Source organism: Dipodomys merriami, unplaced genomic scaffold (assembly GCF_024711535.1).
Source record: "Dipodomys merriami isolate MVZ:Mamm:240054 unplaced genomic scaffold, mDipMer1.0.p SCAF_533, whole genome shotgun sequence".
Lineage (NCBI taxonomy): Eukaryota > Metazoa > Chordata > Mammalia > Rodentia > Heteromyidae > Dipodomys > Dipodomys merriami.
The window spans coordinates 645,647-669,862 of NW_027206106.1; the positions used below are offsets into that span (position 1 = coordinate 645,647).

The window sequence follows — 24,216 nt, forward strand, 5'->3', positions numbered from 1 at the left end:
TGGCTCCTTTGGTACCAGAGTCGGCCTAGAACCAGCCAGGGGTCTGGATGGGCATCGCACAAGGCCGAGGCCTGTGGAGAGCCGCTGGGGCGGCTTTGCTGAGCAGAGATGACCTTTGTCCGGTCCTTCACCTCCGTGCAAGTGACCACCCGCCCGGGAGGCCCCGGAGCACGGCCTTGTGGGGGAGGGCCCCGTTCTAGACAGCAGATAGGAAGCCCCAGAGCACTCCAGTGGCCGTCCAAGGTCCAACAGCCAGTGGGTGACGGTTAGTTAACTCAAAGAAGCGAGAAAGTAAGACACTTGTGGTTCTCAAAACTGGACGATTAAAAAAAAAAAGATTAAATAAGGTATTTCTCATCCTGCCCGAAACCTAGTCAATTTCCCCGGAAGAAAATGTAAAGGATTTCTTTTCTGCACACTTTCAAAACCCGTGTAGGCATCCACTGCATGCCCGTGGACATCACCGCCTGCCTCTCACCCACGGTCTGGGGAAGGTGTCCCTGCGAGCAGACCGGATCCCTCCCTTCTTTCACTACCACACTCTGCTCTGCTCCGGGATTACTTTAATTTTAACCAGCTCCCTGATTACAGACATTTAACGTCGTTTCGACATCATTCTCCAGAAACATCGCTGTCATCAGCGTTCGTGTTCAAACACTTTTATGGATGAGAAACGGGGCTTGTAGCCCACACTCCTCACTAGGGTCTGGAAGTCCAGGGTCCAAACAGGCTCTGTTGTTTTCCGTGGCCTTTGTGGTGTGCTGGTGTCCCAGTTTCCAATCCAATGGCCGTCTCCACTGCCACACACTACCCGTTTCTCTGAGTGTGTTTCCTCATCTGGAAAATGAGGATAATGCAATCCAGAGGGTGCGGCTGGCAGGACTCAATGGGGGAATCCTGCCTGGTACACTCCCACACCGTCCCTGGGAAAACCTTCCCTCACGCGCTCCACTGGGCCACAACCAGTTTGCAGCACTGAGACTCATTTTATTTACTTCGCTTGGAAGCCACACCCATTCCTTCTGCATAGCTGGGATGTGGAGAGCCACCGCCAGCTTAATTTTGAGAGAGCGTTTTACTAACTTCTGCCTAGGCTGGTCTTGAACAGTGATCTCCCTATCTTCTCCCAGAATTAATTAGTCAATTAATGACATCTTAAAGCACAGTTGTTTTCTATGTCATCTGCTAGATATAGATACAGCGCGCTATTATGTCTCCCACACCTGGCATTTGGTCTGACCTACCATGTGTCCCGAGGCTATTTGCAGAAGGAGTTTGTTAATGAGCCGTACACTTCACATGCACCTCTGAAGAAACGATGTCATTTGTATTGTTTTGTCCTCATTTTAGGCATCAGAAAATCAAGTCTCAGAAAGGCAAAATAAATTGTCCCAAATGGTCAAAGGGGCATTTGAATTTTAAGTGGATATTACCCTAGGACTTGGCTTCTTCTAAAAAACAAGAACTATTTTCAATTTAATTAACATATAATCACCGTACAGATTTATGAGTTCCAATGGGCAGGTTCAATCCATGTATACTCTGCACGAGGATCAAACCAGGGCTTCTGCATGTATCATTCCTTTGTGGTGAAACATTCACAGCCCTCTCTCTTGGCTGCTCCACCTTAAGTATTGTTATTGACTGGGTTCTCCTGTACTGTAACCACGCAGCCGACCGCCTCGCCACACTGCCCTCACCCCCTCCCCAGCCTGGTAACTTCTTTTTCATTTTTGGGGGAGGGGTTCCGGTCATGGGGCCTGGGCGCTGTCCCTCAGCTCTTCAGCTCAAGGGTAGCACTCTACCACTTGAGCCACAGCACCTTTTTCTTTTTGCTTATGTGGTGCTGAGGAATCGAACCCAGGGCCTCAGGCATGCAAGGCAAGTGCTCTACCACTGAGCCACCTTCCCAGCCCCCAGGCTGGTAACTTCTGTTCTTCCATCTCACTGTCTTGAGCTTGACCCTTCAGCTCCACAGGTAAATGAATTCACACAGCAATTGTCTTTTCTGGCCTGGCTTATTTCACCTTGCATAATCTCTGCCAGGTCTCTCCAGTCCATGCTGGCCGGTACCTGGGGCATCTCCCCATCCCTCCCTCCCTCCTTCCCTTCTTCTCTCCTTCCCTCCTTCCTCCCCCTCTCTCTACACACACACACACACACACACACACACACACACACACACACACACACACACACACACACACACACACACACACGTATATCTATCCATCACTGGTCACATTTCCATTACAAAGACTAAACGGGAAACAGTCTGGAAGATTTTCGTTTCCCAGGGTCTCCAGTATGGGCTCACAAAGGGCTGCAAGTTGAGCTGCTCTCCAGAGCTTTTCCTAAAAGGCCTCCAGCATCCAATAGGGATGGACACAGCAGATGCCCAACCAGGGAGCTGCCTGGGGCTCTGCACCAATCAGAGAGCTGCCTGGGGCTCTGCACCAATCAGAGAGCTGCCTGAGGTTCTGCACCAATCAAGGAGCTGCCTGAGGTTCTGCACCAATCAAGGAGCTGCCTGAGGTTCTGCACCAATCAAGGAGCTGCCTGAGGTTCTGCACCAATCAAGGAGCTGCCTGAGGTTCTGCACCAATCAAGGAGCTGCCTGAGGTTCTGCACCAATCAAGGAGCTGCCTGAGGTTCTGCACCAATCAGAGAGCTGCCTGAGGTTCTGCACCAATCAGAGAGCTGCCTGAGGTTCTGCACCAATCAGAGAGCTGCCTGAGGTTCTGCACCAATCAGAGAGCTGCCTGAGGTTCTGCACCAATCAAGGAGCTGCCTGAGGTTCTGCACCAATCAAGGAGCTGCCTGAGGTTCTGCACCAATCAAGGAGCTGCCTGAGGTTCTGCACCAATCAGAGAGCTGCCTGAGGTTCTGCACCAATCAAGGAGCTGCCTGAGGTTCTGTACCAACCAGTGAGCTGCCTGGGGCTCTGCACCAGAGAGCTGCCTGAGGTTCTGTACCAATCAAGGAGCTGCCTGAGGTTCTGTACCAATCAGAGAGCTGCCTGAGGTTCTGCACTAATCGGGGATCTGCCTGGGGCTCTGCACCAATCAGGGAGCTGCCTGAGGTTCTGCACCAATCAGAGAGCTGCCTGGGGCCCTGCACCAATCAGAGAGCTGCCTGAGGTTCTGCACTAATCAGAGATCTGCCTGGGGCTCTGCACCAATCAGGGAGCTGCCTGGGGCTCTGTACCAATCAGGGAGCATTCTGAGGTTCTGTATCCATCAGAGAGCTGCACCAATCAGGAAGCTGCCTGGGGCTCTGCGCCAATCAGGGAGCATTCTGAGGTTCTGTATCCATCAGAGAGCTACACCAATCAGGAAGCTGCCTGGGGCTCTGCACCAATCAGGGAGCTGCCTGACACAGAAGCAGATTTTTTCCCAGCCAACCAGCCTCCCAGCCCTACAGCCCCTTTCCCATGCTGGTGGCCACAGGGCCCTGCTGGTTCCCGGAGCTGACCAGGGCAGCCTGGTGGAACCCACAGCACCCTGCTCTGTGTGACGGCAGACTGCACATCCTCTCCCTGCAGAGAGTGGGGGCTGGCCCGGCTCTGCGCCTGCTGCCCTGCTCAGCAGTTCAATGAATCTTAACTGAGAAGTCGGCTACTTTTCTGAAGCTCGGAAAAGCAGAAGAGACTATTCAAGTGCCAGGCGGCATCTTGTTCCCTATTCTGCAGCCATCACAGAATGCCCGAGACTTGCGAACACGCACAGAACAGACAGTTATTCCTTGCCGTTGGGAAGCTGGGAGTCAAGGCCTAGAGGCTGCATCCGGGAGGGCCTGCCGCCCGCAGAGCCCTCCTGATCTCACGGCCTGCCTCTTAAACAACCTGCCTGTCCACGTGGGCGCGGGGACCGAGGTCCAGGCCCATGACCCTGGGGCAGTCAGAACTCACAGTGGAGGTTGCTCTGCCCTTGAACCCCTCCAACAGTGATGGGTAGCCTGGGCCCTGGCAGCGTGAAATGATCAAACACACGGGCCTGCCCGACCACTAGCTCTCGCTCCAAGCACAAACCCCGTTCCTTCCCTTCCCAGCGCCCCGCACCCACATTCCCACACTGTGGCACCCACAGAGCAATGCTTTCTGCCCTTTGAATGACAAAACCACAGCTCTGGAGAAGAAATGAGGGCTAATCCCTCGGCCCCCACCTCCCCTGGACGACGGGGGCTGGCCAGCCAAGCTCAGTGATGGGTACCGGCCCTGCTGATATTAAGTGCATAATTAATGAAACCGTAAGGAGGAGACAAGACGTGTTCCAGGCGGCAGACAGAGAACAATCCATCCTCACCCAGGGAGGAAGAGCAAGCCAACGCCGAGAAGGCTGAAAAACGACCCTGTTCTTAGACTGCTTTTCATTAAGCACCCGAGGAGCCTTGACTAGACACAGAAACTCCCTCGACCCCGTGTGAGCTCCCAGGGCTCACCTGGAACTCGAAGTGCGTGTGCTCCAGGAACTTCTGGTTCATGATCTCGGCGAACTTGTTGATGGCTCTCAGGAAGACCCTGGAGGAGGGGAGGAGGTTGCCGGGTCACAGGAGCACGTGTCCCAGGGCCCCCCTGGTCGCCTTACCCACCTCCCCACCCCTGGCCCTGCCCCGTGTGCTAGAGCAGAGTTCCCTCGTCCTCCCGCAGGGCTGATTTCCCACCACGGCCCCCGCCCTAGCTGACATCCAACCACACCGAAAACCCCTCCGTGCCTGCCCCCCAACAACCCCGGAGCTGGCTGCTTAACCTCCGACCCCCGCAACGTCCTGCGTTAAAGGCAGGAGACGCTTGTGGCAGAAAATCCGTATCAACCTTCCGAAACACCGACGCAGAGAGAAGTCGCCCCTTCCCAGCCAGCCACCCAACCCGGCACCGAGTCAGCCCGTCCAGAGGAAGCCCCCACAGCGAAAGCCCCAGACGTGCACATGGAGGTGATGTTTCGATGGCGGCGGGGGCTGAACGCCGCCCCACAACCCGCGGGGATAAATCGTGTGCCCTGCCCGTGCTGGCCGGTGAGCGTGGACATACATCATCCCTCTCGATCGCTGAGGAGCACGGCCATGAGGCTGCTTCGCCATTATTTAATCACTTTCTTATTGATGGGCCTTCTTGCGGCGTCTCGGCTCGCTCGGTTCTGAACAGCGTTCTGGTGGGTCCTTGGCCACGCACACCTCATGCTTCGCATACGCCTGGTACTTCCTGTAAACACCTCCCCCACCCCCCGCCCCCGGCCTGTCCAGGTCAGTGCAGCCCTCCCCGCACATCTGGACAGCTGTTGTCCAAGGCAAGTTGCCCTTCGGTGTGTCCCTCGCTGCTCCTTGCCAGGCCCCCACTCCTGTTCAGTCACGGCAGAGCCCCGTGGTTCCCCCCACCCCCATGGCCCCACAAGTGGCTGTTGCGACTCTCAGGACAGCCCGCTGTCCAGGCCAGGTCTCAGCTCTCTCTGGTGCTCTCTCGTTGCTGGGGATCCAGCCGGCCTTCCTTCCCGGGTTTGTGTCTCATGACCGCCCTGTGCTTCCCGGCACATCCTGAGAACCTGGCCTTGGGGCTGTGCTTTTTGTCGAATGCCCCCAGGTTTGCCTCCCCTCGCTGCTGTTCGGAGAGGCACAGGATTTGGCACGCACGCCCACATGCACGCCCGCGCGTGCGCACGGAGCAGAGGTCACCACTGGCCTTGCTGTCCTCCAGCTCTGAGGACTTGGGGCAGGAGGCCATCACCTCCGAATGCTCAGCCCCCTCCCCTGGAGGCCTGTGCGGTGGGGGACGGCCCACCAGACCCGCCCCTCAGGCTGCTCAGAGTGAGATCTCATTGGCTCCCGATCTCCACATTCATGAACAGCCTTTGAAAGGATGTCTGTCTTTCCTCCATGAAGACTGGTCATCGGACTCTGTGGACAGAAAGGCTCCACGTGGCAGGCAGTGTGTGTGGAAGCATCTCGGGGTCTTATGTGAATTCTTTCCTCTTTCCGGATTCTTCCAGAGCCACCTGATCGAGTGGGAACGTGGCTGAACCGTGGGTGACGCCTTCTTACCTTCTCCCTTCCTCTTTTGAAGACAATTGTCCTCAATCCTAAGCATGGATGTGGTGAAGTAGGCTGAGGACGTAGTGAGCTGTTAGAAGGAAGCTCCTGACTGAAGTACTAGAGCATCAAGATCTCAGCAAAGGCCCAGCCGGTAGAGCGTGGGCGCCTCCACCTCCCCGTCCGTTCTGACCTCCGGGAAGCCGAGCGCGGCCCAGCCCCGGGGCCAGGCTGCCTCCCCTGCCTTTCTCCAAGGCTTCTCCGCTTCCAGGGCGTCTGCTGGCTGCTTTGACGTTGAGCCTGCATGGACCTTTGCCGGGACCTGTCTTCTGCGACCTCTGCCCAGGCGCGTGTCTTCCCGCGACCTCTGCCCCGGCGCGTGTCTTCCCGTGTCCAGCTCACACGTGCTTGCCTGGCTCCTGCGTTTGGCCCGCGGGGCCCGGGCCCATTCCCGGATGCCGCACGGTGTGTTGTGGGCCGGCCAGCAGGCAGCGGGCTGGCAAGCCGACACCAAGCGGCAGGGGTGGTTACCCCGCTGGCAGCCCGGGAAGCATGTGGAGCGGGTCCTGAGCGGAGCCACTCTGCAGGGAAGGCTTCTCCCCTCCCCTCCCATGCCCGTCCCGTAGCTCCCTGGGTCAGTCACCTGTCCCTGGCCCAGGTGAACTGTGACTGCCACACACGCAGATGCCCGCGGGGGCCGAAGCGGGCTGCCGGCGACCCCTGCCCTTCCGAGCGCTGACCTTGACCGGGTAGGCAAAGTTGGGATTCCATCCGCCCATCTCACAGTGAGGAAGACGGAGTCCAGCAGAGCCGCTTGTCCAGTGGGGAAGACAGGGCTCAGCCCCAGGCCGCCCCAGCACGAACTTCCCAGCCACCTCTGGCCCCGAGCTCAGGATGCTGACCGCATTTCCATCTGGTCTTCCCAGGAGACAAAGCCCCTGCCCGCGCGCCCCCAGGGCCCGCTCCCTGAGCCTGGCTTCTGCAAAGACTTGCCAGTTGACTTCACTTTAGTGGCGGGTGTGGGAATCCCGGACTGAGGTACAGGTGGAGGGGGTGGGGGGACAAGGCTGCCGGGCAAAACTCTGTTAATTTACAACATTGTAGAGAACTTCATCATTGTGAAATTAACCGCGTCGCGTAAATCAGCTCGCACTGGGGGCTGCGTCTCACTAGGGGGAAAAGCTGGCCACAGGAAGGATGTCTCCCAACAGACAGCAGCCCCGTCTGCATGCCCAAACAACGCACGGCTCCGAACCACAGACGCCTGTGCTACACACACACACGCACACACGCATGCACACGCACACACACGCACACACATGTGCATGCACACACACGCATGCATGCATGCACACACACACACGCACACACATGCACACGCACACATGTGCACACACACATACACACACGCCTGCACATGCACGCATGCACATGCACGCACACACACATGCACACACATATACACACACATGCACGCACGCGCTCCTCACCGGGACCCGAGCCCCCTCAGCCCTCCGGCGCGGCTGCGCCCTGTGTTGGCTCACCTGTTCTGTACCATGCCCATGGCCATCCAGTCCCCGGGGTACACGTTCTTCCCAATCAGGTCCTTGAACATGATGAAGGTCTCCATCAGGAAGTCCTGAAACCGCACAGGGCACACGCGTGTCAGCCGGCCCCACGGGGGCTCACAGGGCACACGCGTGTCAGCCGGCCCCACGGGGGCTCACAGGGCACATGCGTGTCAGCCGGCCCCATAGGAGCTCACACAACACACATGTGCACAGAGCACATGTGTGTCAGCCGGCCACGCAGGGGCTCACAGGGCACACGCGTGTCAGCCGGCCCCGCGGGGGCTCACAGGGCACACACGTGTGTCAGCCGGCCCAGGGCCCCACATCTTGGTGGCTCTGGATCACCCCCTCTTTTAGAGGGATAGAGAGGAACAAGGCCGAGGTTTTCACACAACAGTTCACGATGCCATGTGCATGTGTGCACATGCATGTCATGTGTGCAGGTATGTGCTGTGTGTTTATGGTAGAGGACAGGAAAGCTAGGGGTAATATAACTTGAAAGTCACTGCGTTAAGCTACATTGCAAAATTCTGGGGATGGTGCGGGTTCCTTTCCAGTGACCTTTGCTTCTTGGGGGGGGGGCACGCTCAGTTCCAGGCGGGGCTCCGACTCACAAGACAGAGCCAGTGCTGTCTGCTAGGTGCTAAGTCTACCTCCCAGGCCACCATGAGGACCCAGCCAGTGCTGTCTGCTGGGGGCTTAGCATGGGTCCTGAAGCCCACCAGTGCTGGTCAGCGCCGGCGCTGCTGCTGCTTACTCTTATTATCTACGCGGGTGGGGGGTGTCTTTCCCGGTGGGCCTGCTCCCTGTGGGGGGGGGTGGAGGGGGCTCCTGGATGAGGGGGGCCCCCGGGGACTCTGAGTGAACAGTTGCAGTGAGGTTCTAGCCCCATGGAGCCCCACCGGACCCTGAGAGGCTGTGGAAGGAAGGGTGCGTGCCCCATCAGTCCTGAGACCGGAAGACCCACAACCGGGAGTCCCGATGTCCCGTTTCCGTGTCTTGAGACACGGCACACTGTGGGGGGGTGGGGGGGCCTGGGTTATTTTGTGCTCCATTATTCTCTGAGGGGCCGAGTCTCCTTGCAAACAGACCCATTTCTCGTTGGCCTCGCCCCTCCCGGAACCGCCTGGCCCCCCGAGGCGTGGACGGTCCCCGCAGGGGGACTGAGGGGCGAGCGGTGAGTCTCCGACGGCGGCCCCCGGGCTCTGCGTGAGGAGACCCGGGTAAAGGCCGCCGCACGCCGCCTGGCCTGGGGCGAGCACCAGCTCTCTGTGAGCTGACCGAGTCAAGTCTGCAGACACGGGCCCCGGGCTCCGTCCTGTAGCCGGAGCGTCCTGAGCGCTGGCCTGCCCAGCCTGGCCAGCCCTCATGTTCCTGAGCCCGAAAGCGGGCGTGATCGTCAGTCAGCAGCGTGGGTTAAAGCACGTGGGGCCACGTGGCAGGCCGTCGGGTGGCGGCTCCGACAGGGGCGGCAGGTGTTGTGCCCCGGCCCCCGGGGATCTCCCAGTCCCTGCCCACCGGCCAGCCGCACTCACCACCAGGTCGGTGCTGGTCTGGAAGGTCTCGATGTAGAAGGAGTAGTGCTGGTCCCCCATCTGGTCCAAGATGGCGGTCATGCAGGCCACGAAATGACTCTGTGAGAAACGAAGAGCAAACCGTGACGGGGAGGAAAGGGGCCTGGGGATTCGCCTTCTCCCTCCCCCTCCCTTCCAGCTAGAAAACCGCTGCAAGAACAAGAGCGGAGGCTGGAGGAGGAGGTCTCTGCTGACCAGAGCAGTGTGAGCGCTCCCGCCAAGGATGCCTGCTGACACTCAGTGCGCGCATTCCCCGGCACCCACCATGTGCCTGGGACAGGGAGGAGAGACTGGCCCACCGCCGCCCTCTGCCCGGGCCTTGGAGAAGTGTTCTGAGGGATGATGACCTTGGCCTCGTGCTACGCTTGGCCCAGTGGGCGTCTAAATCGCCATCCACGAGACGAGACGTGGAAGAGCCGGTACGCGGGCCCAGACAGACACGCCAACCGCACAGCGAACGATCCCGGGGTGGGACCCTTCCCGCCCCCCCTGCAGAGCGACGCTGGGAGGTCCCGTTCCGAGCATTCGCACCTGTAATTCCACATCTCTCACGCCAACCCACCATCCACCCCCGCCCCGGAGTCACTGGAAGGGTCAGACGGCTCCTGCAAGGCCTGGACACACAGGGAGGGGCTCGGGGAGGGTCAGCGGGCCGGCGGGAGGCCCAGAGAAGTGGTGTGGATGGCGACGGCACTTGCTAAAGGCTCTGGGAGGAGAAGCAGAGCCGTCCAGAGTTCAGGACTGGGCTGGGAACGCAGCACTAACATCCCAGCACCCGCATCCGGTGAGCAAGAGGCAGACCAAGGTGGAGACCCAAGGGGAGGGTCTGGAAGATTCCTAGGATTGGAGGAGCGAGGATAGACAGCCAGTGCGACCAGCACGGCCCCTGTGCGGCTGTGGCTTGGACCACGGAGAGGCCCGTGAGGCTCAGACCAGGGCAGACCCGCAGACACAACCCGCCGCCCTGCAGCAGCCTGCAGAGAACCTGCCCATGAATGACTTTCATATTTGAACAACAACAACAACAAAGAGTAATCGAGATACTGGTATCAGAAACTGTTGCCTTTGCTTGTTAAGAACTTCTCCATTTGTCAAAAAGACAATCACAAGCTGGAGCAGGTGATTCACGCCTGTCATCCTAGCTACTCAGGAGGCTGAGATCTGAGGACGGAGGTTCAAAGCCAGCCCAGGCAGGAAAGTCCCTGAGACTCTTTTCTCCAATAAACCACCAGAAAACCGGAAGTGGCGTTGTGGCTTAAGTGGTAGAGCGCTCGCCTTGAGCTGAGGGACAGCGCCCAGGCCCAGAGTTCAAGCCCCATGACCGACAAAAAAAGACAATAATAAGTTTTCATAACCACGTAGGCCTGCGAGATCACAGGGGTGCATTCTTGTCCCCCGAGTGTTCCCCGGTGTGACCAAACTCTCCTCAAACTCATTCTCCTGATAACTTCTCGTGTGCACCCCGCTCACCTCCTGCTGGGGAGCAGGGGGCGGTGTGCACCCAGTCTGACAACAAGCTGTGGTTTAAAATGGCCGAGGACCTCAGAAGGGCCTTGGGAGCGTGGGACCCCGCAGGGTCAGGGGGTCAGCAGTGACCCCGTGCCCGCGTCCGCCCACGCTGCGTCCTCACGCGTACCGCGCAGGGTCTCTGCGCTCCCCGTGTAGGGCACCGGGGGGGGGGGGCTCCACGGGCCTCACATCCACCTTCCTCACCCCGAAACCTGCCCTGCTGGGGCCTCCAGTGGGTGACCACTCCCTCCCCCGGCTCCCACCCAGTCCACCAAGGGAGCCTGATTTGTGCCAGGCTGAACACGGGGGGAGGGGACAGACCCTGGAGTCTGGAAGGGTGGGAGGGGAATGCCTCCCCCCTCGTCCGTCCCTTGCCCTCCCCCGCTCCCATTCTCTCTCTTCCTCCCTTCAAGAATTCATCCTGTGGCCACTAGAGGTCTTCGGTCTCTCCTCCTCGTACGGCAGCCGCCGTGTAGTTTGCTCTGCTCTTATTATTCCTACGTGAGCAGACCCTCCGCACTTCTTGCGTCTGCACGGGGAAGATGACCATCTAAAGGGCTTCCTCTCCCTTCCTTCTGGAGTCATTCTGCCGCCGGGGAGAGGCTGGTTCGCCTCGGGAAGAGAGGAGCTTCCTCTTCGGGCGGTCTCCTGCTTCGAGGTAAGAGACGCCAGGAGCTTTGATTTTTATTTTTCATTTTTTGCGGTCGATGGGATTGGAGGGGGAGACGCAGACATCTCTTGGGTAATAGTTTACTTTGAAAGCTTGGCTTGGATGTGTGCGTGAGTGTGTGCGTGTGCGTGCGTGTGTGCTGTGTGGTCTCTGGTCCGGCAGATCTGGGGCTGCAGGCAACCCTAAATGCATGGTGCTCGGAGGCTTTTTATTTCCAATGGCTTGATTTGAATGTGAGGGAGAAGAAGATGCACAGAGCCACCCCGGGGAGCTCAAGTTGCACAGCGCTACCTTGGAAAGGTGGTATTTTTTCTGGAGCTTTGTTTGGGGGAAACTTCTAGGCTTCATTTACAAAGGAAAAAAAAATTTGTAATAGGAGGGAGACGGTGGTCCCCACCAGGGAGGTGAGGGGCTCCTCGGGGAAGTGCTGCTGCTGGGCCGGGAGTGGGCGCGTCGGCGTGTGGAGTTCGGGGCTCGGTGGCGGTCACTTTTGTCGGCTGTGTGTGAAATCTCTTTGTTCCGAGGACCCCCTGGACGCCCGGCCTCTGGGCAGGGTTTGCGGCGGGGCGCCCGGCGCCTGCGCACCTCACCTGGCTGTGGGGAAGGAGCTCTGTTGCTGTTGTTTCCCACTTCCCACCCTGCTTCCCCGCCCTGGTGGCCAGCCCACCCTGCAGTCAGGTCACCGGGCATCACAGAGCCGCGGCCGGGAGGCTCCTGAAATAGATCCCGGTGCCGGGAGCCGCTTCGGCAAAGCCTCTCCCCGTCACTGGCGTTTTTAAAGCAATAGCCCACTCTGTGGTGCCGTGGCGGGCGACGGCTGAGCCTCCAGGCGTGGATGCCCCCCTCGGCGTCTCCCGGGTGGCCAGCGCGCCCTGCCCCTCTCCATGCTGCCACGTCCACTGCGTCTTCCGTGGGGGGTGGGAAGGGGGGCAGGGGTGGCGGTCAGCCCACGTCGGCTCACCGCCGTTGCTCAAACTTTACGCCGGAGGACCCCAGACTCCCGGGAACCCCTCTACCCCCAGCAACCCAGAAAAGCCCAGATCCTGCAGCAGACACTCAGGGGCGGGGATCCTCCCTCCCCCGTTCTTATCGGGGCAGAGATTCCACCAGGCATATTTACTAGCAGGCATGAGGCAGCCACTCACCCGTGCCTGAGCAGCGTGCCCGGTGCCCGCAGATAGGAAATTGCTTCTCAACACAGAATGCCTGTGGGACTCTGTAGATTAAGTTCCAGGGAGAAATTGAATCCGAAACCAGGCGAGGCTCACCTCGCGCCCGGCCGGCTGGCTTCAAATATGGCTAATGAGTCACAGCGCGAAGAGACACGGTTCGAAACTAGGTCAAACGTGTAAAAATAAGCACAAGGCAGGCGCGGGGCTGCGTGGTGAGGGGTGGTGCGTCCCGGCCGGGGGGCCGCGGTGGGGGGGGGTCTCCCGGGAGGGCCGTCCCTCCACCCGGGTCTGGTGACCCGGCCCGGCACACCCCAGCGTCTGGACCAAGTGAGGACCCCGTGTTGAGAGCGACTGGGCGGTCTTCCCAGATGCCACCCCGAGTCACTGGCTCCACGCGTGCATTAGAAATAGCAGCATCATTGTAGTAGTAAACCTATCTACTTAACAGCCTCGGGTACACACACATGCACACACGCGCACACGCGCACACGCATACACACCCCTCCCGCAGAGCTGAGAGACCCACGGCAGAGGCTCTCTTCTTCCTCTACCAACAAAATCGGGGAGAAGAGTCTGGTGGTAGCCGACACCCCCACTCACCTATGGGTGAGAGAGATGAGGGTTAGGAGGGAGGGAAGGAGGGAGGGAGGAGGAGGAGAGAGAGAGAGAGGATGCTAACTTTGCCAGCTCGCTACCTAAATACCAGCATTACTATGCGGTACCAGCTGGTGGCACGTTGCTATAGTAACTTCAAATAACATGCGCGACCAAAATAAAATGAAATAGAGAGAGCGCCCGGGAGAGGAGAAAGTTTGCAGGCCGAGGAGGCTGGTGGAGAGACGAGCGTCTTCCTACGGTCTGTCTGTCCTGCGGAGACTCGGGAGGGGCCGGTGCCCCTCACGGTGGCTTTTCCACCCCCCCACCCCGTGTCTGCCGGGCGGTGATGGGGGGGGGACGGGTTGGGTTTATTCTGGATGAAGTGAGCGCCGTCTGGGGCTGGGCCGGGACGGAGGTGGGAAAGACCCAGACCCAGGGGAGCATCGTGGAGCCATCTTGGGGGCAGCTGCCGACGTGACCTCCCGTCTCTGGTGGCCACGGCCCTGGGCGGGGTCCAGCAGCGAGCAGGACAGACAGGGCGCTGCCCCAGCCGGGCTCCTCGGGGGGCTGGACGCGCGCAGCCCCGGCCGCGTCTCAGCCGACAGCCGGCTGTGACCTTGAGCGGGTCTGGAGCCTCCGGAGCCTCCGACGCCGCACCTGGCACAGAGGATGGGCCTGCGAGGGCGCTCGGGAGCCGGCGCCCGTGATGAACTCTTCCTGCCGGCTGTGTCCCAAGAGACACGCGCTCCGCCAGCTCCGGGTCCCACCGACCTCAGCAGCGAGGTGTGTCCACACACACCCTGCTCCCAGCGCCCGTCTGTCTGTCTGCACATAGTGGCTCCCAGCACAGGCTGGCATCAGGCTCTGTGCCGTCCATCCGTCTGTCTGTCTGCACGCAGTGGCTCCCAGAGCAGGCTGGTGTAAGGCTCTGTACCATCTGTCTGTCTGTCTGCATGCAGTGGCTCCCAGAGCAGGCTGGTGTTAGGCTCTGTGCCATCTGTCCGTCTGTCTGTCTGCACGCTGTGATTCCCAGAGCAGGCTGGTGTTAGGCTCTGTGCCATCTGTCCGTCTGTCTGTCCACACACACCCTTCTCCCACCACAGGCTGGCATTGGGCTATGTTCCATCCATCCATCTGTCTGTCGGCACACTGTGGTTCCCAGAGCAGGCTGGCGTCAGGCTCTGTGCCGTCTGTCTGTCTGCACACACCCTTCTCCTACCACAGGCTGGTATCAGACTCTGTTCCAGCCATCTGTCTGTCTGTCTGTCCACAGTAGCTCCCAGAGCAGGCTGGTGTTGGGCTCTGTGCCGTCTGTCCATCTGTCTGTCTGTCTGCACACAGTGGTTCCTAGAGCAGGCTGGCATCTGGCTTTGTGCCATCTGTCTGTCTGTCTGTCTATACACAGTGGCTCCCAGAGCAGGCTGGTGTTGGGCTCTGTGCCGTCCATCTGTCTGTCTGCACACAGTGGTTCCTAGCACAGGCTGGCATTGGGCCCTGTACTGTCTGTCTGTCTGTCTGCACATAGTAGCTCCCAGAACAGGCTGGCCTTGGGCTCTGTGCCATCTGTCTGTTTGTCTGTCTGTCTGTCTGTCTGACTGTCTGCACACAGTGTCTCCCAGTGCAGACTGGCATTGAGCTCTGTGCTGTCTGTATGTCTGTCTGTACACAGTGGCTCCCAGTGCAGACTGGCATTGGGGTCTGTGCTGTCTGTCTGTCTGTCTGTCTGTCTGCACACAGTGGCTCCCGGTGCAGACTGGCATTGGGCTGTGCTGTCTGTCTGTCTGTCTGCACACAGTGGCTCCCAGAGCAGGCTGGCATTGGGCTCTGTACTGTCTGTCTGTCTGTCTATCTGTCTGTCTGCACACAGTGGCTCCCAGAGCAGGCTGGCGTTGGGCTCTGTACTGTCTGTCCGTCCGTCCATCTGTCCATCCATTCGTCTGTCTGTCTGTCCGTCTGTCCGTCTGCACACAGTGGCTCCCAGAGCAGGCTGGCATTGGGCTCTGTACTGTCCGTCCGTCCGTCTGCACACAGTGGCTCCCAGAGCAGGCTGGCGTCGGGCTCTGTCCGTCCGTCCGTCCGTCCGTCCGTCTGCACACAGTGGCTCCCAGAGCAGGCTGGCATCGGGCTCTGTACTGTCCGTCCGTCTGTCTGCACACAGTGGCTCCCAGAGCAGGCTGGCGTCGGGCTCTGTCCGTCCGTCCGTCCGTCCGTCCGTCTGCACACAGTGGCTCCCAGAGCAGGCTGGCGTCGGGCTCTGTACTGTCCGTCCGTCTGTCTGCACACAGTGGCTCCCAGAGCAGACTGGCGTCGGGCTCTGTCCATCCATCCGTCCGTCTGCACACAGTGGCTCCCAGAGCAGGCTGGCGTCGGGCTCTGTACTGTCCGTCCATCCGTCCGTCCGTCCGTCTGCACACAGTGGCTCCCAGAGCAGGCTGGCGTCGGGCTCAGGCCTTGGCTGCCAGCACGTCTCACACCCAGCTGTTTAGCACACGGAGTGTGCGCCTCTGGGAGCAGAGCATGCTGGGAGGTGGGTTTTACTTGGGGAAGTTGCTGGCAGGTTGGAAAGCAAGGACAGAGCCCACGTTGTTCACAAGCAGGACGCACAGCCGGCCGGTGGCAAACTCCGTCCCTGGGCTGTCTGGATCGGCGGCAGCCTGTCTGCGCCGTGACTGGCTCCCAGGGACCGGGTCATCCTGGGCCGGGGGAAGCGGTGAAGGCACAGACCGGGGAGGGGCCTGCCCCCTCCACACCAAAGCCCAGCGTCACAGGACAGGCCCCGCCCCGCCCCCACCCTGCCCTCTGCCCCGCCGCTCAGCGGTGACCCTGGGGCTGGCCCAGTCCCCCTGCCTGATGAACCAATTGGTGTCTCCTCGGAGAGCAGCACGAGGACAGGGGGCGGGAGAAGAGGGGGGACAGGCTTCGGTGAATCCAGGTGGGAGAGGGGCCTGCACTCCCTGCACACTTCCTTGAATCCAGCCCCCCACCCCCGCCCCTGCCGCCATCCCCGCTAGAGCCGGGCTTGGGGTGTGTGGTATGAGGTCACGTTGAACCTTCCACAGGCCGCAATGGACGCCGGGTCACGCGGGAGACAGAAGGGGCCGGGCGCTCTGCTGCCTCCCACCAATCACAGCGAGAGCAGGCCCCGAGGGACAGCCCCGTCCCCAGCCCCGGGCCTCTCGCACACCACAGCCCATAGACCCTGGCCGAGACTCGGGGCCCATGGCTACGCATGGCACCACCAGGGTCCGGAAGCGAATCTGCATAGGGGACGGACACCATGAATACCAGATGTGACAGCCCGCTCTGAGGAAGAGGGCTCACAGGGTCACTCGGGCACGGGGTGACCTGCTGGGGGACCCCGGAATGCAGGGGTTACCATCCTGACGCGGCGCGCGCCCTGCCTTGACCTGTACCCAGAGCCGAGTGCGAGGGCACTTTCACACATTCCCTAACTCAGCACATGATTCTTTTACAACTACTGTGTGCCGGGCATGGTCACAGGCGCTGGGGACACGGCTGTGAACGAGGTTCCTTGACTGAGCCAGGAATAGGGAACTATGTCTTACACTTGGATGAGCTACTTTGCCCGTGATCTGTGTTCCCAGTGACGTGTGGCGCGGCAATGGTGGAAAGGGGACCAAGAAGGCCTCCTCGGGCAGGGTGGCCAGTGGTGGCCTCTGAGCGCTGACCCCGCCGTGTCATCTGGAATGATGGCACTGGGTCACGTTAAAGCTTGGAATATCTTCCTGCGGGCAAGTAGCGGGGTAGATGCAAATGACCTGTGGTCGGGATATGACGTGCATGGGGCATCTGAGATGCCAGAAGGGGCCGGCGGGGCGTGGGGGCAAAGCCAGGGCCGGGCAGGGGTCAGAACCTGGGTTGCTCGGGGTCAGTCAGGAGCGTAGATTTTCTTGCCTGTGTAAGGGGGGGCTGTGGACCCGGGTCTCCTGTGGGGAGCACGTGGACGCTAGGTGGACACGGACCTCGTTTGTCCTGTTTGGCGGGCCCTGGGTGCTCCCCGCGCTCCCAGGCTCTGGGTGAGGCCCCCTGCGCGAGGGGGCGCCACCGGGAAGCTGGGCTCCTGTCACGCAGGGCGTCACCTCCTCCTGCCAGCCGGGGCGTCCGGGTTAGAAGGACGCTAGTGTCTCCCACGGGAAAAGGGTCCAGACGAGGTGGGAGCGATCGCAAGGACCCATGGTCCCAGCACAGGGGAGGCCAAGGCGGGAGGATCGCAGTTGGAGGCCAGTCTGAACTAGATCGTGAGTCTCTAGCTCACATCAACCAAGGCCCCCAAGGCCGGCACCAGGCCCTGGGTTCACCCCTAAGACTTCCCAGCGAGGAAGCCCTGTGGGCTAACCAATGAGAAGGGTAACCACCGCTCAGAGGGCTCACTGCGTCCGACGCTGGGCCGATCCCTCTCTATATCCACCTCGGAGGACTTTCATAGAGAACCGGAGAGAGAAGGAGCAACTGCGGCAGACACCGGTGTGTCAGACTCTGTTAGGTCGTACGCGGACGGCCCTGACACCGGCACTCAGCGGGCACTTGCTGCGGGCCGGCCTTCCACGTCTCCCGCGGTCAACGGATGTCGGCGTACCCTATCCGGGGAGAGAGAGCCCCAGGAGCAGAGAGGCGAGAGGCCTGCCCAGGGCAGCCTGCTCCCTCTTCACAAGGAGGAAAAGGACAGTTGTGTTATAAACAGGAAATACAGAGGCCTCAAAGCATCAGGGAGCAAAGGCACGGGACACCTCCCGGATGCTACTGGCCTGGGCTCAGGGTGACCAGTGGGGCTGGTCAGGTGGTGGGTGGGGCTGGCAGTGGTAGGCGGGGCTGGGTGGGTGGTGGGTGGGGCTGGCAGTGGTAGGCGGGGCTGGTTGGGTGGTGGGTGGGGCTGGCAGTGGTAGGCGGGGCTGGCTGGCTGGGTGGTGGGTGGGGCTGGCAGTGGTAGGCGGGGCTGGCTGGCTGGGTGGTGGGTGGGGCTGGCAGTGGTAGGCGGGGCTGGCTGGTTGGGTGGTGGGTGGGGCTGGCAGTGGTAGGCGGGGCTGGGTGGGTGATGGGTGGGGCTGGCAGTGGTAGGCGGGGCTGGTCAGGTGGTGGGTGGGGCTGGCAGTGGTAGGCGGGGCTGGCTGGGTGGTGGGTGGGGCTGGCAGTGGTAGGCGGGGCTGGGTGGGTGATGGGTGGGGCTGGCAGTGGTAGGTGGGGCTGGCTGGGTGGTGGGTGGGGCTGGCAGTGGTAGGCGGGGCTGGGTGGGTGGTGGGTGGGGCTGGCAGTGGTAGGCGGGGCTGGGTGGCTGGGTGGTGGGTGGGGCTGGCAGTGGTAGGTGGGGCTGGCTGGGTGGTGGGTGGGGCTGGCAGTGGTAGGCGGGGCTGGGTGGGTGGTGGGTGGGGCTGGCAGTGGTAGGCGGGGCTGGTCAGGTGGTGGGTGGGGCTGGCAGTGGTAGGCGGGGCTGGGTGGGTGGTGGGTGGGGCTGGCAGTGGTAGGCGGGGCTGGCTGGGTGGTGGGTGGGGCTGGCAGTGGTAGGCGGGGCTGGTCGGGTGGTGGGTGGGGCTGGCAGTGGTAGGCGGGGCTGGGTGGGTGGGTGGTGGGTGGGGCTGGCAGTGGTAGGCGGGGCTGGCTGGCTGGGTGGTGGGTGGGGCTGGCAGTGGTAGGCGGGGCTGGGTGGGTGGGTGGTGGGTGGGGCTGGCAGTGGTAGGCGGGGCTGGCTGGCTGGGTGGTGGGTGGGGCTGGCAGTGGTAGGCGGGGCTGGCTGGGTGGTGGGTGGGGCTGGCAGTGGTAGGCGGGGCTGGCTGGCTGGGTGGTGGGTGGGGCTGGCAGTGGTAGGCGGGGCTGGCTGGGTGGTGGGTGGGGCTGGCAGTGGTAGGCGGGGCTGGCTGGCTGGGTGGTGGGTGGGGCTGGCAGTGGTAGGCGGGGCTGGCTGGGTGGTGGGTGGGGCTGGCAGTGGTAGGCGGGGCTGGGTGGGTGGTGGGTGGGGCTGGCAGTGGTAGGCGGGGCTGGTTGGGTGGTGGGTGGGGCTGGCAGTGGTAGGCGGGGCTGGGTGGGTGGTGGGTGGGGCTGGCAGTGGTAGGCGGGGCTGGTTGGGTGGTGGGTGGGGCTGGCAGTGGTAGGCGGGGCTGGGTGGGTGGTGGGTGGGGCTGGCAGTGGTAGGCGGGGCTGGCTGGCTGGGTGGTGGGTGGGGCTGGCAGTGGTAGGCGGGGCTGGCTGGGTGGTGGGTGGGGCTGGCAGTGGTAGGCGGGGCTGGCTGGGTGGGTGGGGCTGGCAGTGGTAGGCGGGGCTGGGTGGGTGGTGGGTGGGGCTGGCAGTGGTAGGCGGGGCTGGCTGGCTGGGTGGTGGGTGGGGCTGGCAGTGGTAGGCGGGGCTGGGTGGGTGGTGGGTGGGGCTGGCAGTGGTAGGCGGGGCTGGCTGGCTGGGTGGTGGGTGGGGCTGGCAGTGGTAGGCGGGGCTGGCTGGCTGGGTGGTGGGTGGGGCTGGCAGTGGTAGGCGGGGCTGGGTGGGTGGTGGGTGGGGCTGGCAGTGGTAGGCGGGGCTGGCTGGGTGGGTGGTGGGTGGGGCTGGCAGTGGTAGGCGGGGCTGGCTGGGTGGTGGGTGGGGCTGGCAGTGGTAGGCGGGGCTGGCTGGGTGGGTGGTGGGTGGGGCTGGCAGTGGTAGGCGGGGCTGGCTGGGTGGTGGGTGGGGCTGGCAGTGGTAGGCGGGGCTGGGTGGGTGGTGGGTGGGGCTGGCAGTGGTAGGCGGGGCTGGGTGGGTGGTGGGTGGGGCTAGCTGGCCACGCAGCTGTAGCTCAGCCAGGGCAGGTAGACGCTCAGATGCACCGGCAGAACTGGACAATTGGTAGCCATATCCATGGGATGGGGCGGAGCGCCTGTGGCCCCTCCGTCTTGCCCATCCCTCAGGGACCTGCCTGGCAGGAAGGAAGCTGGGTGGCCACAGCCATGCCGGAAACCTCCTCCTCCTTCCCAGGTCACAGTCCGCTTTCTTCAGCTGCACTGTAATGTTAGACGGAGCTTGCTGCACCCCCTCCAGCCTCCTGCTCTCGTCCTCTCCCTTTCTCCTCTCTGATCTATTTATCTGCCTACTAGCTAAAAATCTACCTACCTGTGTATGCATCTAAATATCTGTCCGCCTATCTGGTACATCATTCATCTATCTATCTATCTATCTATCTATCTATCTATCTATCTATCTATCTATCTATCATCTGTCTATCTCATCTATCATCTTTCTGAGTGTCATCTATCTGTACATCTGTGTATCCCTGCATGGCTGCAGTCTTTCTGCCATCTATCTGTTTATATCTGTCATCTGTCTAATCTACCCACCATCCACCTATTATCTATCTTCTACTGCACCCACGGTCTTTATTGTCTATCTGTCTCTGTATTTATCATCTATCAGTCATCAGTCTCACGCCTTTCCCAGTTTCTCAGCTGTCAGCAGTGGGCGGTGGGCCCCGCAGGGGACTTTAGCAGCGGGGGCTTTTGGTGAGGAGGGGTTGTTCCTTGTTTATGGGGTGCTGGTTAACCTCGAATGCCCCCAGAGGGAGAGTGATGTGGCGGAGGGGTGGCTCCCACCACAGCTAAGGAACGGAGCATGTAGAGAAAGACACAGGACAGCACGCGGCTGGTGTCGCGGGCTTTCAGAGAGCCGTGGCAGCCTTCGTGGCCGGACACCCTCTGGGAATATTTCAGAGCACGTAGATGATGGAGAGCGATTACACCAAGAATGGGAAAGGGCATCTGAGATCTATAACAGAAAATACATCTCATCTTATACTTTGATTAATTTAATTGATTGGGGGTGGCCGCCGGGGGAGCTGTGTTGGAACCGTTCTAAGGCCAAGTCTTAGCTCAGCAGGAAAGTGTGGTGATCGATTGGTGATGTCTGCCAACGACAAGGGGCGGGGGTGGTGGTGGTGGTGAGCTGAGAAAGCACTGCCCTACTTGGAGAGGTGGGAACAGGACGGGGGGGGGGCTCCACACGTTCACAGGGAGAGACTCGGTGAGAGGCTTGAGGGCTGGACCCGGAGGAACCAACGGGGCACGGCAAGACCCGGCTCCAGTGTGGGGCCTGCCCTGCCCGCCAAGCCTAGAGCCCCGGGGAAGGCACCGGAAGCCCTGCTCTTCCTTCCCGTAAAGGAAAAGCTTCCGGAACCTTCCCGCTGCAAAGCTGATCCCAGTCATAGGAGAGAAATCCCAGGAAGCTGAGCTCAGATCTGCGTGTGAACAAGGCCTCACGGTCATGAGCTCCTGGACACAGACACGGAGGTGTGGAGCGGGGGAGGGGGTAAGCAGGCCGAGGGGCCTCCTCCAGGGCCCCTGTGCCACCCCCCTCCCCGCCAGGACGCTGCCCTGCGGGCTCCCTGTCCCGTCCCCCCTGCACCCCGCAGTCCGCTTCCTTCTCTGGCTGTCTCCCCACGGCTCTGGGGATGGAACCACGCTGATTCACTGGTTTTCCGTCTCTCTGTTCTTTCCTCCGTTCCCATCCGTCCACTCCCCTGTCCTCAGAGACAGACCGAGCCATGTCCCCGTGTCTGCCCATGAACTACCAGTAAAGGTGACACTGCAGTATGGGGGGGCCCGGAGCGCCCCTCCCCCCCACTGCCCACAGAGCCCTGCCTTCCGCGCCGCGTTCTTCCTGCACCCGGGTCCCTTCCCTGAGTCCCCGTCCACACTCAATTAAAGAAAACACAATGAAAAACACCATCGGATGCCGGATCTGATCCCTAAAGCTCCTTGTCTGCTAATTCCATCTCGGGAAGAAGAAAGACGCAGGATTGTTGCCCATGTGCCCTTTCAGTCCCTCCCCGAGCCATTCGCCCCTGCAGGTCTGCAGGGATTGTGGAGAAAGTTTAATCAAAGGGAAAGCTTAGAAGTTGATGGAGAGTGCTCCCCAGGACTCACTCGCCAGCCAGCCTTCTTGAAGCACCGGTGGCGAGGCCAAGGCCTACAGAAGTTAGTCACAGAACCTCTGCAAGCGGCAGGGATGAGACCGGAGCCCACGGTCCAGGACCTCCCCAGCTCACACAGACCCGACGATGCTCTCCCCTCCTTCTAGGAGCTAAGCTCTTCTCCTGAGACCCAGGATGGATCCATCTCAGCCCTTAGCCTTGTCCCCAGGTTTGGTTTGGAGCAGACCACCTCTCAAAGACAATCGAGCGGGTGTCTGCATGGGCACCCCTCACCCCTCGGTGTCTGCGACCGTCTGTCTGCCCGGCCTCCGAGTCAAATGACAAACCAAACAAGGGATCACGGTGCAATGCTAACACAGGAGGCCGGGCTGGGCCGGCGCCGGGACCTGGGGCTGTGGCGCTCCGGCTTTGCAGACTGCCTTGTGTTTTGAGAAACACCTCTGAATCTCAAGCGGGTCACCGAGCCCGGATGCTCAGCTTCTCCCGGGAAGTGGGCAGTCCCAGCCTGGGCTCCCGCACGGTCTGTGCTCGCAAATAAGGGGGTTCCAGGCTGGTCTCCCCAGCCCGCCCCCTGATGGATGTCCAGCCGCCCTGCCTCCGCCTCACCTCCCCCAGAAGCCTTCACCAGGTCCCCTGGGCTGACCTTTGGTCTCAGTCCTGAGACGGCATCTTCCTCAGCCCTGCGGGCTGCCCATCACTCCCACGCCCACGTGACAACCCGGGCACGTGTGCCTGTCGGCTGCTGCCTGAGATTTTGAGGTTTCAAAGCCCCGCCCCTTCAAGCCCAGGCCGTTAGGTTCCTCTCCAGCGCGTGTGCGGCCCAGGAGGGGCTCCACAGCCCAGGAGGGGCTCCACAGCCCAGGAGGGTCTCCACAGCCCAGGAGGGGCTCCACAGCCCAGAAGGGTCTCCACAGCCCAGGAGGGGCTCCACAGCCCAGGAGGGTCTCCACAGCCCAGGAGGGGCTCCACAGCCCAGGAGGGTCTCCACAGCTGTCTGCCAATGCAGGACCCGGCCAGCCCCGCTGGACCTGCCCAGCTCGTACTGATTTCGCTCACTTGTGTCTGACATGATGCGATGGGAGAACCTCTCCAATCAAGTGGAGCAGACCGAAGGCTGCCCTGTCCCCCCCTCCCTCGCTGGGTGGCTGCCCTGTCCCTCCCTCCCTCGCTGGGTGGCTGCCCTGTCCCCCCCTCCCTCGCTGGGTGGCTACTCTGTCCCTCCCTCCCTCTCTGGGTGGTGGTTTGAGCCCCAGCGGGAGGGAGACAGGTTTGAGGGCCGGAGCCCAAGTGAGCCTCGGGACGGAGATCTGTAGAGGACAACCGGTGCTGAGAGGAAGGGGACGAAGGTGGAGGCGGCGATGGGGGCTGGGGGTGGGAGGGTGCAGGGGGTGGCGGGGTGGACATGAGGAGGGGTGGACTGTGGAGGGGAGCATGTGCAGGAACACAGCTCAGCAACTCCTGTCCTGGCCTCACAGAGCACTGCCACCCTCATGAGGGCTGGCCGCCGACCCGGGCCTACCCGGCGGCCCTGAGCGACGGGGCGGTGGCCACATCCGTCGTGTCCTGGGAGCTCTGCAGAGCCTGCATCTCCAGAGTCTTCTGAGTGGCCCGGGTGGGGGGGGCTACGCCAAACGCAGGCTGAAATGGCTTGGGGTCCCGGCCGGCCGAGCCGGGTGCGGCTGCTGTGGCTACAGTTCATCTGAGTGAAAGGAGACGCCACGTGTCATCTCTGCAGCTTTGTGACGAGCTTGCTCCAGCCCTGCCAAGCCCGTGGACGGCCCGGGCGGGCGGCGGGGGGCGGGGGGCCGGCCCGGGCGGGTGCCAGGTGGTGGGGATGCCGCCCCTCTTCACTCTGGCCCCCACGCCCTTCTTCCCCAGTGTCTACCTTGACATCGGCTGCCTTCCTTCTTGCTTCAATTCTTTTTCTTCTTCTCCTCTGTGTCATGGACTTTTCATCATTCCCTAGTTCTGCAGTGTTTTCCATGATAACCCCCCGGGCGATAGCCATTACGTTTCTGGAGGCTGAGGATCTCGTCTGGCCCACATCTCTGTCTTCTATACTGACACCTCCATGCCCACAGTCCCAACAACACCAGGTGATGTTTTACAAGCGTCTCGAACTGTAGACGCTTCGTCGGGATGCTTGGTCTTCACCTCTTTGCCTCCCCCTCAGCCTAATTCTTTGCTGGCACGCCAAACG

At 61.3% G+C, this 24,216-nt stretch overlaps 1 protein-coding gene across 1 annotated transcript in view; it reads right to left on the bottom strand.

Annotated features, from left to right (window-relative positions):
- The window catches only part of LOC138811510 (dedicator of cytokinesis protein 2-like), a 138,770-nt gene that overhangs the window by 33,838 nt on the left and 80,716 nt on the right, over positions 1-24,216 (bottom strand). The window contains 3 exon segments of the mRNA XM_069999212.1: positions 4,441-4,519; positions 7,566-7,660; positions 9,128-9,226. Coding sequence (XP_069855313.1) covers positions 4,441-4,519; positions 7,566-7,660; positions 9,128-9,226 — 273 coding nt within the window.